The sequence below is a fragment of the Talpa occidentalis genome, unplaced genomic scaffold (genome assembly GCF_014898055.3).
Source record: "Talpa occidentalis isolate TD23 unplaced genomic scaffold, MPIMG_talOcc4v2.1 talOcc4.11, whole genome shotgun sequence".
NCBI classification, from domain to species: Eukaryota; Metazoa; Chordata; class Mammalia; order Eulipotyphla; family Talpidae; genus Talpa; species Talpa occidentalis.
In genome coordinates, this window is record NW_023601104.1 from 40695092 (window position 1) to 40708489 (window position 13398).

At 40.7% G+C, this 13398-nt stretch overlaps 1 protein-coding gene across 1 annotated transcript in view; it reads left to right on the forward strand.

Moving 5' to 3' along the window:
• The first annotated feature begins 350 nt into the window (after positions 1 to 350).
• LOC119238894 (T cell receptor alpha chain MC.7.G5-like) overlaps positions 351 to 13398 on the forward strand; it is a 252268-nt gene continuing 239220 nt past the window's right edge. The window contains exons 1-3 of the mRNA XM_054689128.1: positions 351 to 358; positions 6453 to 6514; positions 7106 to 7398. Of these exons, the coding sequence (XP_054545103.1) occupies positions 357 to 358; positions 6453 to 6514; positions 7106 to 7398 (357 nt within the window). The 5' untranslated portion in view covers positions 351 to 356. The remainder of the gene's footprint in view (positions 359 to 6452; positions 6515 to 7105; positions 7399 to 13398) is intronic.

A 13398-nucleotide genomic window follows, 5' to 3' on the forward strand; every position in this document is an offset into this window, starting at 1 on the left:
ACTTGCTCACTAGCATGCAATTGATGATTAGCAGGGGCTGGGCCTGATAGCCTGCCTGGCCTCTCAGGTCCACAATGTAAGGATAGTATCTGAGATTCCCTCACCTACAGGTTGGATCCTGGTTACATCAGTATTATTATTTTGGGACCCTTGTGGCTATTGTTTCTCAGCCCCCAGCTAGCCTGGCTACTTCCTGCCGGAGGGTGAAGCTCTCATCAAGACTTCTCTCAGGCTCTATTAGTATAGAGAGTGGCTTCCCAGATGGCACCCATCCATGCCATAACCAGCAAGGTTGCAAGAAGTTTCCAAGATGGCCCCAGATTATTCACTGTTTTTCCTGGCCTCTCAGGTCGACAATGTAAGGATAGTATCTGGGATTCCCTCACTTATAGGTTGCGTGCTGGTCAGATCAGTGTTACTACTTTTGGCAAATGAGTCTGCTTGTGAGCCAGTTCTGGCTAGTTCTTAGTCTCTAACCTTTCCTCAGCTTTCCCGTGCTTGCTTCTCTCTGGTTCCGCAGAGGTGTCAAGAGATCCTCTGCACTGGGCATGTCAGAACCTCTGTTCTGTCAATGTGGCTAACTGTCCAGAGTCAGTGTCCTCCAGGCCCCAACTTTCCAGGGAAAAGTTCTGTACCTGAGGGATGCTGTACTGATTGAATCCCATTGCGCCCTGGTGGGGTTTCTTCCTTGGCCAGAGTGTCCCTCTGCTTCCCTACCCATTCAGTGATGCCTTTTTATCCTTCACTGTGGAAGCTGTAGCCCTCCAGGTCATTTCCATGTAGATTAGTCCCTTGTTGGCTTCAAGCTTGGTATGATCATGGGAGGAGGTGACGCATCTTGGGCCTGCCCCCCATCTTCCTCTGTATTTTCACCCTAGAGTAAAAGAATTCATAAAACACCTTTCACTTTCATTTGAAATTATAACAAACATCCGATTTACTAAGAGAAACCAAAAGGTCTTGAGAAAACTTTTTTAAGTGAGATAGAATCAGCCACCCGCCTGTCACACGACTTCCTGTGCCGAAGTAGAAGCGTCACCAAGCACAGAAGAGAACGCAGATCAGGGCAAGACTCTCACTCGGCTCAGTCAGCTGTCGGCATGACACTTGTGGGCTTGCTGTGGGCAGCCGTGGTCTCCACCTGTGTTGGTAAGGAAGGTTTCAGGAGTGTATGTATAATGTTATCTAAAGGGGCTGGGGAACAAGAGAGAGGACTGCAGGCATGGGGACTGCACTGTCGCAGAGACTTCAGCTGTGGGGAGGCCGAACGCTGGTACACCCTGCCTGGATTAGGGATCAAGAAGAGGAAAGTTGGTTGGGGAGGGGAACCAGCTGGGGAGTCTGCCTGCTTGGTGTCTCTGCTGTGACACCCACGTGCTCCTCTCTCTCTTCTTTCCACAGGGTCCACCATGGCCCAGACCGTCACCCAACCTCAACCAGAAATGTCAGTGCAGGAGGCAGAGAGTGTGACCCTGAACTGCACATACGATACCAGTGAGAGTACTTACTATTTGTTCTGGTACAAACAGCCTCCCAGTGGGGAGATGATTCTCCTTATTCGCCAAGAGTCTTATAAGCTACAGAACGCAACCAATAACCGCTTCTCTGTGAACTTCCAGAAAGACAATAAATCCTTCCGTCTCAAGATCTCAGACTCCCAACTGGAGGATGCTGCGATGTATTTCTGTGCTTTCATGAGGGCACAGTGAGATGAGTTCAGGGGAGAGGCTTACACAAACCTCAGACACCTCAGCATCTGGGCCAAAGCGGCGGGTGGGGGGGACATTGAGGTCACAGGAACATAGAAAGTCATTGACTATAGAATTAAAATTCCTCCGATCTGAATATAAGAAACACAGAGAGATGGACGTCTGCAAGTGTAATCCTTAAAATAACAGTAAAAACAATGGCATGTGTGATGCTTTCCAGTTTTACAAAACACCTTTATATATACTGCTACATGTAACCCTATGTATGTGACAGGTGACACTTCCTAAGCATTTCCTCTATCCGGTGACTCTTTATTACTTTCCTGGGAGCTCACACCTCCAAGATTCTTAAACTTTTCCATTTTGTTAATTGGCATTGCTATTTTAATTTTCTGTCCATCTCCAAAACTGAACAAGATACCCTTGTTAGAACCTAAAGGGGTAACTGTGGGGGCATGACTAGCTAGGAAACCCAGTGGTCTAAAAACATGACCTAGGTCAGATGACCTGGAGGAATGATGAAACGGCCTGTTAAAGGCTTAGCTGAGAAGCCAGCTCAGGGACAGTGCCCCAAGGGACTGAAATGCTAGCCTTCAGAATGCAGTAATACTTGTCAAACCTGTGCCTTGTTAAATATGATGCTGTGGACCCACAGCTAAGACACCAGCTTAGAAATCAAGACATGGGAAGTACAAGAAACTCATCATATCACATCCTTCAGCCCATTTTTAGAGTTTGTGTTTCCCTTCCTATAAGCTTATGGCAGTCAGTTAACTCTCCTAATTGACCCATAAACCCTTCAAACTTTTGATTTTCTGGTTGTCCCATTCACCCAGATGTCCCTTCTATGTACATTTCAGGCTGGTCAAATGCTGTAGGGTCTCCTTAAAAGCTTTTTCTCCTCCAAGAGTTCTTCCTTGAATTCCTTCTTTTCTAAAGCCATACAGTGCTAAATCCAAGCCAAAAAAATTGACTCTTATTTACCTTTTTTAAGCATTTGTTGTTGTTTCAGGGAACTCACCAAAGAGATGACCCTCTCAGGGACAGAACTTGGCCTGTGAAGTTGAGCCATCCTGGTGTTCTTGGCACAGTGGTAGGCACATAATAAGCATTCAATAAAGCTCAAATTGCTTTAGGCTTACTTTATAATCCTTTTATATTTATGAAAAAATATTAAGGGGCTGGGAGAATCAGTATGTTCTAGGGTAATCACAGGAGGTTTCTTTGAGAAGGTAAAGCAGTGATAAGGAGAATGGGATATATTTTAAATATCAAGGCTTTTCTATTGAGGAAAAATAGAAATCAGAAATTCATAGGAACAAATTACTTCCAGAACAGATTTCTTAACTAAATCAAGCTCCTCTGTGTAGAAAAGAGGAATTCCTCAGTAATTATTTCTTTAACCTGAAGAGGGCACTGCTTACGTTTGTTGGCAACTGTTACTTGCAAAACCCTCTTTCATGTTTAAGAATCTGTTATGTCCCTACTACATAGAAAAGAAATGAACAAACCCTCCTCTATATAAAGAGTCTAGGTCATATTTCCACATGCTGGAATCAAATCCACCACGGGCTTGGGAAGGCCACAGCCCCCCGGAGCTGTTAAGAGTCACATGTGTGATTTGGTGGCTTCAAGTCAGGGTGTGAGCAGGGAGCATCTGTGTCATCAGGAAACCAGAGGACCCAGAAGATTCTGAGAACTGGGACCCATTTTATAAAAATGATTCAATGAACAAATAAATGTTTAAATCCACTTTTTAATATTATCTTTTTCTAAGAAAATTAACCATCAAATGAAGAAAAAGGAAAGTCCCTCCTAACTAATGATCCAAGAAGAATTTTATTATTTACTATAATTATTTGAACAGTATTTCAGATCCTCAGGTGCAGGATGGGTAGGCTGTAGAATGACCCTTGTGGTGCTTTTGTTTCTGTTCTGGTTTAAAAGGACTTTTGAACCCAAGGGACAATTAGCAGTTTCCTTCTCCACGGAGGTAAACCCTTGCTCTCTAGGAAGCCCCTAAATGCGCTGGGCTCCTCTCCTTTTACTGGAACCACCAATCAGGAGGTGGTGGACAAACCCCATCACCTCTGACAAAAGAAAATTGTAGATAAATATCATGAATATAAATAGAGACTTAAAAAAAAAAGTCTTACAAGTGTTTCCTTCACTGTGTTTTCAGATAAGGAATTGAGAGGGCACTCAGCAGAAGATGGCTGAGCTGATTAGGATGGGGAGTCTGTTTTCTTCACCCAAATAGCAGGGAATGTGCTGACAGAGGAGCAGCTTTCCCTCTGGTGTGATTAATTGTCGAAGTGCCTCAGTTTCTGCCTCTATAAAAGTTCTCCCATGAGAACATGGGAGTGGGCATGTGATGTTCACTTATTTTTCTCCTGCTATTTACTTTTTATAGTCTAACTAGCTAACTCCTATGAGAAATCCCAGAACAGCAGTTGCCAGACACTGCTGGTTTCCCGCGGGAGAACACTGAGATGTCTCAGGCTGCCCGGAAGGGAAGTTTTTGTTTATAAACTTTTCCTTTCTCCTTCATCCTTATTTTTGACTAAATGTCCTACAATCTGACTTTGCTCACCACTTTCTATGGACTTCCTAAATGACCCAGCTTGATGAACTGTTCTTAGGTGAAGTCAACAAACAGAAACACCAAAAAGAAAAACAATGATCATCTGGACATAAAATATAGTTTTTAAAAGAAAAAGACAGCTTTCTGCCCAATCTGATATTTGTCTACTTGAAAATTCTTTCATGACATCCTCTCATTTGACCCTCCCTCAGAAGTCAACAGCATGATTAGCTATATCTATGGAAACGAGGGACTGATCAGGTGACAGATGTGATTGGCTGGACTCAGAGGACCAGCAAAAGACCTGAAGGGCAGGTGGACTCTACAGCTTGGGGTTCCCAATCCTCACTACAAAAACAGTGAACAAAGCCAGAAAACATGAACTCCACGGAGCCTCGCAGGTGAACTTGTAATTTCAACTGGACTGAGATTAGAAGAAAAGACAACCCAATCATCTTGTTTCCTATAAAAAGTGAAAGAGAGAAATTTTAAAGTTATAATATTTTGGGGGCCTCCCTGTTGACGCAAGGGGTTAAGATGCAACCTATGAAGCAATCCACAGCCACTGCAGCGCAAGTTTGATCCCCGGCCAGCGAGGTGACCCACATGGCGCAGCAGACCTCTCCTGTCTCGCCCACTGCTCCCCTCAGCAGTATATTTCAGTCAGTCTGCCTGTTCTTTTTTTTTTTTAAAGATTCCCATGAAAGTCATTTTTATTGCAAAAGTATTGCTAACAAAGCAGCCCATATTTGCCACCTGCACCACAAGCTGCATCCCTTCCCTCATCTACATAGCTAGAGCTTCCTGTGGCTTCAGGACAGTGCCAACCATGACAGTGAGACCTCAGATGTTTCAGCAGGATTTGGAAATGCCCAGTTGGTAACACTTTCCACATGGAAATAATGAACAGGTTAGGAGAGTTTAGGCCACTCCCACCTGTACAGCAAGTCAGCTTTTAATTTAGTCTTTTCTTCTCCTTCTTGATTTATGCAGAGGGAAAAAAAGTTTATATAAAGCTGGACCACAGAGATGGCCTTATCTAAGATTGGATGACACCAACTCAGTAGGAAGAGAAAATTAATGCAAATGCATTGTGAGTTTTCATTGTTGTTCAGTTGCCTCTTCTAGAAAATGAGGGCTGTAATTCCTGACCTTTCTTCTCTCTTAGGGAAATGCATACGTGAGGAAAAATGAAATGTCAATGAAAAGCTGTCAGATGTGCAACACAGAATGTTCCCAAATAAATTTTATATTAATTGTTCTGATTCTTCATTCAAAAAGTCATGAATAGATGCACACAAAAGTCCTTACAGAAAAATTTGCCCCAGGTATTGTGAATATTGTGCAGTTGTAGCGTTCCCAGACACAGCCACAGACAGCTATTCAAGCACAGAGGATGCGATTAGACACCAAAATCCTCGTTCTGATTTTCTCCAGACTATCAGAGTGTTGCTGTCATTATCATTATGTTGAAGTTCTGAGAAATGATTAAAATACAGTTTGGGTCAAAGAATAATATAACTATGTTATAGCAACCCAGAGACCGTGACTTCAAAAGAAAAGAAAGAAGGGAGGGAGGGAGGAAGGGAGAAAAGTAGGGAGAGAGGAGGAGAAGCTCATAGAGAAAATGCAAGTTATAAAGTCGACTTTGCCTCTTTTCCCCACCTGTCCCATTCTCCTCTCTAAGATTCTGTCTTTACAAAAATAATTGACCAGCTTCTTCTCCCCTTCATTTCCAACTTGAATAGATTATAAAAAAGCCATCTTATTTCATTTGATATTATACCCCCCAAAGTTTTATTTTCTGATGAAAGATAGAAAATATTGATAAACTATTTTTAAGAAAATTATAAGGCATTTATGAGATATAATTGACATATTAGTTTGAGTGTACAAGATAGTGATTTGATACTTGCATATATTGTGGAACTATCATCACAATAACTCTAGTTAACATCCATTGTTATACAGAGTTACAGATTTTTTTCTTGTGATGACACCTACTAAGATCTACTTCCTTAGCAACTTTCAAATGACTTTAAAGTGAGACATGCTCAGTGACCCACTTGACATACCATTTCCTGTTCTGAAGCAGTGTCACCAAGTTCAGTTGATGCCCAGGTTTCAGATCAGAACAAGTGTTCCCTTTCCCCCCACAGGAGAGCTGCACGCATGGCTTGCCCCAGGTTGCTGTGGACATTCACAATCTTCACCTGTCTTGGTAAGGGAGGCACAAGTACTTGCTTTTATTAGTATCCAGTTGGATGGGGAGATGGGAAAAAAATTAACAACACAAGAATCTTACCTCCTCTTTGGTTCCAGCTATTAGGGGCAAGATGAATGTTGCAAAATTTGGATCAAGAATAGGAAAGTTAGGGCCTCCCCGGTGGCGCAGCGGTAGAGCGCTGGGTTGCGAAGCTGCCCGCGGCCTCTGCGGCGCCGGTTCAATCCCCGGCTGCTCCCCGGCCACCGGAGGAGGGTCCCACATGGCGCGCAGACCTCTCCTGTCGCCCGCTGCTCCCCTCAGCAGTGTACTTCGGTCCTTCTGCCTGCTCTGCTCCCCGCTCTGGCTCTGGTGAATTCTCTCACCCTCCCGCGCTTCTGACTGTACCCAGTGCATGTATAAACAAAACAAACAAACAAGCAAACAAATAAATAAAGAAAAAAAAACATGCCTCTATTAAAAAAAAAAAAATTAAAAAAAAAAAAAAGAATAGGAAAGTTGGTTGGGGAGGGGAACCAGCTAGGGAGTCTGCCTGCTTGGTGTCTCTGCTGTGACACCCACGTGCTCCTCTCTCTCTTCTTTCCACAGGGTCCACCATGGCCCAGACCGTCACCCAACCTCAACCAGAAATGTCAGTGCAGGAGGCAGAGAGTGTGACCCTGAACTGCACATATGATACCAGTGATAGTAGTTACTATTTGTTCTGGTACAAACAGCCTCCCAGCGGGGAGATGATTTTCCTTATTCGCCAAGAATCTTTTAAGCTACAGAACGCAACCAATAACCGCTTCTCTGTGAACTTCCAGAAAGACAATAAATCCTTCCGTCTCAAGATCTCAGACTCCCAACTGGAGGATGCTGCGATGTATTTCTGTGCTTTCGTGAGGGCACAGTGAGATGAGCTCAGGGGAGAGGCTTACACAAACCTCAGACACCTCAGCATCTGGGCTGAGGTTGGGGATGGGGGTTGGGTGGGGTCACAGAAACATAGAAAATGATTGACTTCTTTGGAGAAAAAGTGTACTATTTTACTTGACTGTAGGCAACACAGAAAGGATGCCTATCAGCTGTAATCCTCAAAATAGTAATAAAAATAGTAATAATGAGAGTACACATGCTTTGTAGCTTTACAAAGTCCCTTCACATGTATTTATTTCATTTAACATGTTCCACAATCCTGCTAATGTCAATACACCAATATTAGATTTCTTACCCTTCCACATCTTATTTTTTCTTTATTTTTCCCTACTCAACTTTGTTTAGGATTCAGACACACAGTAAAAATATGCTGTTGCTGGGTTTGGAGAAGGTCGGGGGCACACCTCATTTGTAATTACAAAACAGTAGGTAAAACTAGATGTCTGTATCACTCTTTCCCAATTTATCTATCAGTTCATCTGTATTTTTTAAACTTCCTTAAAGCAACATGTGTCTGTCTGACCTAAGAGAAGCAAAGAGAACAAATGTCACATAGGTGTCATGTGCTGCTGGTGCTCATCAGCAAATGATTAAGGAAAAAACAAAGCTCAGTTTCTGGTAACGCTAGAGCTGCTCCTGATGAGGCGACTTGGGCGGAGGTGGACTATCTAGAACAATGAGACCCAAAGAGGGTGCCAAGAAACTGCCATCACCAGAGTCACCACCGCACATAGCCTGAGAAACTGAGGTGGGGGTGGGGGTCTGGACCTAGAGAGAGGACTCTTATCTTGCTTATGTTAAGGGGAAATGAAAAAAAAAAATGGGAAAAATGATGCCACCCTTCCTTTTATGTCCACAAGTCCCCCAATACATATCTTTACTTTTAAGATCCCTCATGGAGCGTTTTACTCACACACTTCGAGTCAGTGGCAGAGAATGCATAAGATCCTTGGTGGCTGAAGTCGTTAAGTCTCAGGTTGGAGCTATGTTCAAATGAGTGTTTGAACTCATTTGAGTTACTGGACTTGGAGAGGCCCAGGTAAACCAAAGCCATATTGCAAAATAATACCTGAAAGTGAGCATTCGTAGAAAACCCCGCCACCCTTAGTTTTAGCACAGGGATTTGGTGCCCAAACTGGAGGTAGAAGCACAGCTGGTAACTCACAGCATTCACCTTCCCATTCCTGCCCCTTTGTGTTTCTACTTTAATGCTTCATCTTTGAGTTTCTATGTTGCTTTTGCCAACTTTCCTGATGGTCTCTGTCTCCCTGTGATTGCTGTCACTAGGTCCTGAGCATTGTCTTGTATGTCCTGACCTGCCTTTTTTCTTCAATGTGTCCTCCAGCCCTCTTCAACACCTCCTCAAAGGGTGTGTTTTAATCAAAATCAATTCTTCTCCTGCTCCTATTGCCCACAGGGTCCTTCCTTCCTACCTTTAGCTCTCTTTGTTTTTAACAGACATTCAATGAACCATAATTTACAGCATGGGAGAATCTGTATGAGCTGGATAAATAAAACTTCATAGACAACTTGAAATGCTCAAGATGAGACCTAAATAGTTCATGTGACTTAGATGACTGCCCTGACTTCTCTGTGTTTGTTGCCTTTGAGCTTTTTCTGAAGTTTTTCACCTTCACTCTATCAGAAGGAGCAGGCTTCTTTCCCAGTCATTCCAGAAAACATCCTGTGCCTGACTTGGCTTGGACTGACTTGTTCAGATCTGGCAAACAGGAGGAAATTTTTCCCCAAGGCAAAGCCAAGATGCTATTAAGAGAGGAATAATACATAGGCGAAATAACACATGACCCCAACACTATTAATTTCCCTTCAAACTCCTTTACTGTTCAAAAGTAGTGGTAAATCCACATATTAATTCCTGTAAAATAGGTTTTTTAATTGCCAAAATTTACATTTCAACAGAGTAAGCCAAACGCAGTGTGTATAATTGTTCCACAAAGATGTAGAAGCTCTTTTGACCAGAAATTCAACATGGGCAGTTATTCAAGATGATGTTGATGTGTTTATCAGCAGATAAAAAGATGAATAAAGATCTTTAATGGTAAGTTTCACTGAGGCATGTGTTAAATTGTACATTTGGTAAGCTGTAGCTGAAGAATGAAAGAAAAGACAGCTTGATATAACTTGCTAAACCAAACCTGACCTTGTATTCTAAATGTAAGACTTCAGAAAAAGCTCAAAGGCAACAAAAAAAAAAAATCCTTAAGTCAGCGCAGAGTCATTCTAAGTCACATAAACATTTGGGTCTAATCTTGAGCATTTCAAGTTGTCTATAAAGTTTTATTTATCCAGCTCATACAGATCCTCCCATGCTATAAATTATGGTTCATTGCATGTCTGTTAAAAGCAAAGAGAGCTAAAGGTAGGAAGGAAGGACCCTGAGGACAGTAGGAGCCAGAGAAGAATTGATTCTGATTAAAACACACTCTTTGAGGAGGTGTTGAAGAGGGCTGGAGGACACATTGAAGAAATAAGGCAGGTCAGGAAATACAAGACAATGCTCAGGACCTAGTGACAGCAATCATAGGGAGACAGAGACCAAAAGAAGAATTAAAGTAGAAATAAATGAGGCAGGAACGAGGAAGGACAATGAGCACAAACACTCAAAGCTTAATACAAGTACTTGTGGTTTGTTTTTGTGACATGGACAAGATAAAATCATGGGACTCATTATTTTCCTTCTTTGCATTGACTGCTAAGAAGTTCACATCCAGTGGCAGTGCAGCTTTAACAAATAGTGTCTGATTACATACAGTAGCAAGATCAAACTAATCCAGAGTTTATGATCCTGTTTTTTAATTCTTGACTTTTACACTGCTTTTTTTGTTTATTTTTGTTTGAATTCTGTGGTGCTCTATACTTCTTTCAAAGGCATCTGAAATAATGCATGAATTCAGTGGAATGGGTGAGAAAAGGGTGACAGAAAGAAAAGGGAAATTTATATGGGCAGCAAATTTATGTTACGCTTAGATACATATCGAAAGATAAAGACACGCAAAGAAAAATCCTTTAACCGATTTAGTCTTTCCCATGAACCACCCCACCCATTTTTAGTTATGAAACTGACTTTGAAATTTACAATTGACAATACCTGTTTCTTTAGATTTAAGGAGTTCCTTTCAAGTTTCAATGAGTTGTTTAAAAATTCAGTCTATTTGAAGTTCAGCTCCATATTCAAGCTCATTTAAAGTCTCCTGGATGATTCAGACTCTCTCAATGCTTCATCTAAGGTTCTACCACCTTATCCTGCCGTTGATGGCATGTGGGTAATAAGAAGAGATAATTGAGTGTTAGCTGAGGAACAAAAGCCTTCGATTCACACTCTGCCTGTGGACGCTGTGGTCCATGTAGCTGAGTGACAGCTCTGGTCTATAGCTGGTGAGTAGTTAGTTAGATGCGGGTTGTCCCAACTGGTCTTCTGGGAAGAGTGCCACTATTCCAACAGTCTGGTGATTCCATGTTTGTCTAAATATTTCTAACCTCTACTCACCCCTGACTGTCCTGTCTGCCTTTAGCAAAGAAAGGAAAGGAAAAGCGTCCACGCATCTCATTCCTTGCTCGGATTCTATCAGCCTCTTGGCACCAATGAAACTGAACTTTCTGTCTGACCTGTACCTTCCTATTCCAGTTCCCTTACATAAAAACTCCATATCAAGTCCAGCAAGCCCTCCTTAGAACATAGTAAAGGGTATAAGGAAATAATTTAAGAAAGTGTTTTATCTTTGAACATACCTGATTTCCAAGCTAATTCTCTTGCTGAGTAGTCAAAAATACAAACTTGAATGTTAGAATTGAATGGGAATTCTTTATATTTTTTTCCCCTCCCCACTCAAGAGAGCTTTCTCAGAAAGAATATAGACAAGGCTAGATACCTGGAAATCTGAAAGAAAACATTAATAAATATAAAAATATCATCCCAATGTCAAAGAGAGGGAGAACTTTACATCCCCAAGAGCACAACATGGGAAAATCACCGTGGGGATTTTCGTAGAAGATGAAAGCTGTTTAAAAGTACAAGCAGTTAAGAAAATGAAAACATAAATAAGGTAAACATTTTCAAAATATGTATCTCACAAAATATTGGTATCCAAAATATACAAAAAAATTAAGCTCAACAATAAAAAAATAAAAAAACTAATTCCAACTCTGGGTGAAAACACAGGGAAATGAAAGGTGAAATCACAAATCTAAGTATAATTTGAATTTTATATGGACAAAATAGTCTATACTGACTAAATCTATTAGCCTTGTGATTTTTTTATTTTGCAGAAAAAAACCATCTTCAGTTGAATAGGTATTAGATCTCTTTCTAATAAGGACTATCATTTTTTGAAGGGAGAAATAGCAATATTATTCTAGATTCCAGACAGTCTTTATATGTAGTAAGGTTAGACATGCTGGCATTTATCTTTTCACCAAACCAGAAAATGAGGTAAGTTTTCATGACAATCCTACCAACAGGGCTTAGGTCTCCTATTCTGAAAAATCCCATTAAACTTAAATTTTAAATAACTACATCTCTGTACGCTTTTATAATTTATAATATACTTTATAGTATCTTCAATCAATTAGCTACACTTACATGAACTGTAAAATTAGGTCTTTACTTCTGAGCGACTGGTGTTCTCTGAAACTAATAATCTCCATTTTCTTACAACTTTGTGTGTCTATGTATATATCCAATTTCTGTAAGCTTCACTATGAGAAATGATGAAGTCATTTCTAATCTCTTTTTCAAAATCCTTATTAACATTTCTCTTCAGTGTTTTAAGTTTTGGGGATCAGAAACAGAAATTTTCTGAGGCATCAAATAGGCAGATTTTAAGTCAGGCTAGAAAATTTAAGTTTTAAGTTAAGCTAGAAAAAGGATCAAAGGTAAGACAGTTTATTAGTGTATAGTGCTTGTCATTGAATGAAACAATATCTAATAGCAAAATAACTAAGTAAATATACATTCCTATGTGGCATTGGATAAAAGAAAGAATTTCACTTTTTTAGATAGAATGAGAACTTACCTTCTAATAATTATAAACAACTAGTGAAGAAGCAATAAAGATTATACAGTCCTTCCTGCTTCCCTAAAGGAAAGAGCATGGACATGATTACCTACTTCTTTGTCCATCTTTCAGAGGCAGGCAGGCCCTCTTTGGGGTTGGATGCCAAGTAATTGATCAAGTCAGAGACTAAGTTTAAAGACACAAATGGGCCATGAAAGAACAGTAAGCACAGTCGAAGAGCTTCACTCTTGTCCCATTTATGGATATCCATGAAAATAAGACAAATTAGCCAATGATTTTTTTCTTTTTTTTTTTTTGGAAACCCTAATGGAAAAAAAAAACTGACACCAACAATAGAGGAATGAGGGATACAGGTCATAAATGGTGCTTTAGTACATTTTCTTTCTATTCTTCTAAATCAATGACTCTAGCATACAGGTGGCAGGTAACAGTCACTGGGGAGTTTAACACTACAGCCCTCACCCAAAAACCTTGAGAGCACCGTAGTTATCACAGACACTGTGGGACTGTCTCACAACCACAAAGTAGGCTGAAGTGGAAAAAAGTTTGATTATGGAATCTTCAAAAAGATGAACCTCTATGAACTCCTCCATTCCATAGAAGTTCATCCTTTCAAAGTAGCATTTACTGTCTAAAGTGGTTACATAAATTTCAAAACTGCTTTAGTAAATAATTCTACTTTGAAAATAATGAATAGAAAAGTATATTAAATACCTTCAGTTAATAGCATCTGGGGCAATTAATCTGGTAGGGCACTCACACAAATCTTAGACAAAGTAGTAGATGCTGACAGTCTCTAGGTATGAACTATAGAACCCATATTGATTATTAAATATTAAAATACTACCATGCTACTTGGCAACTAGCCATTTCCCTAAGGCCTAAGTGTTCTCCTCCAACCCCTGTTATGCTAATTCCTCTCTCAAA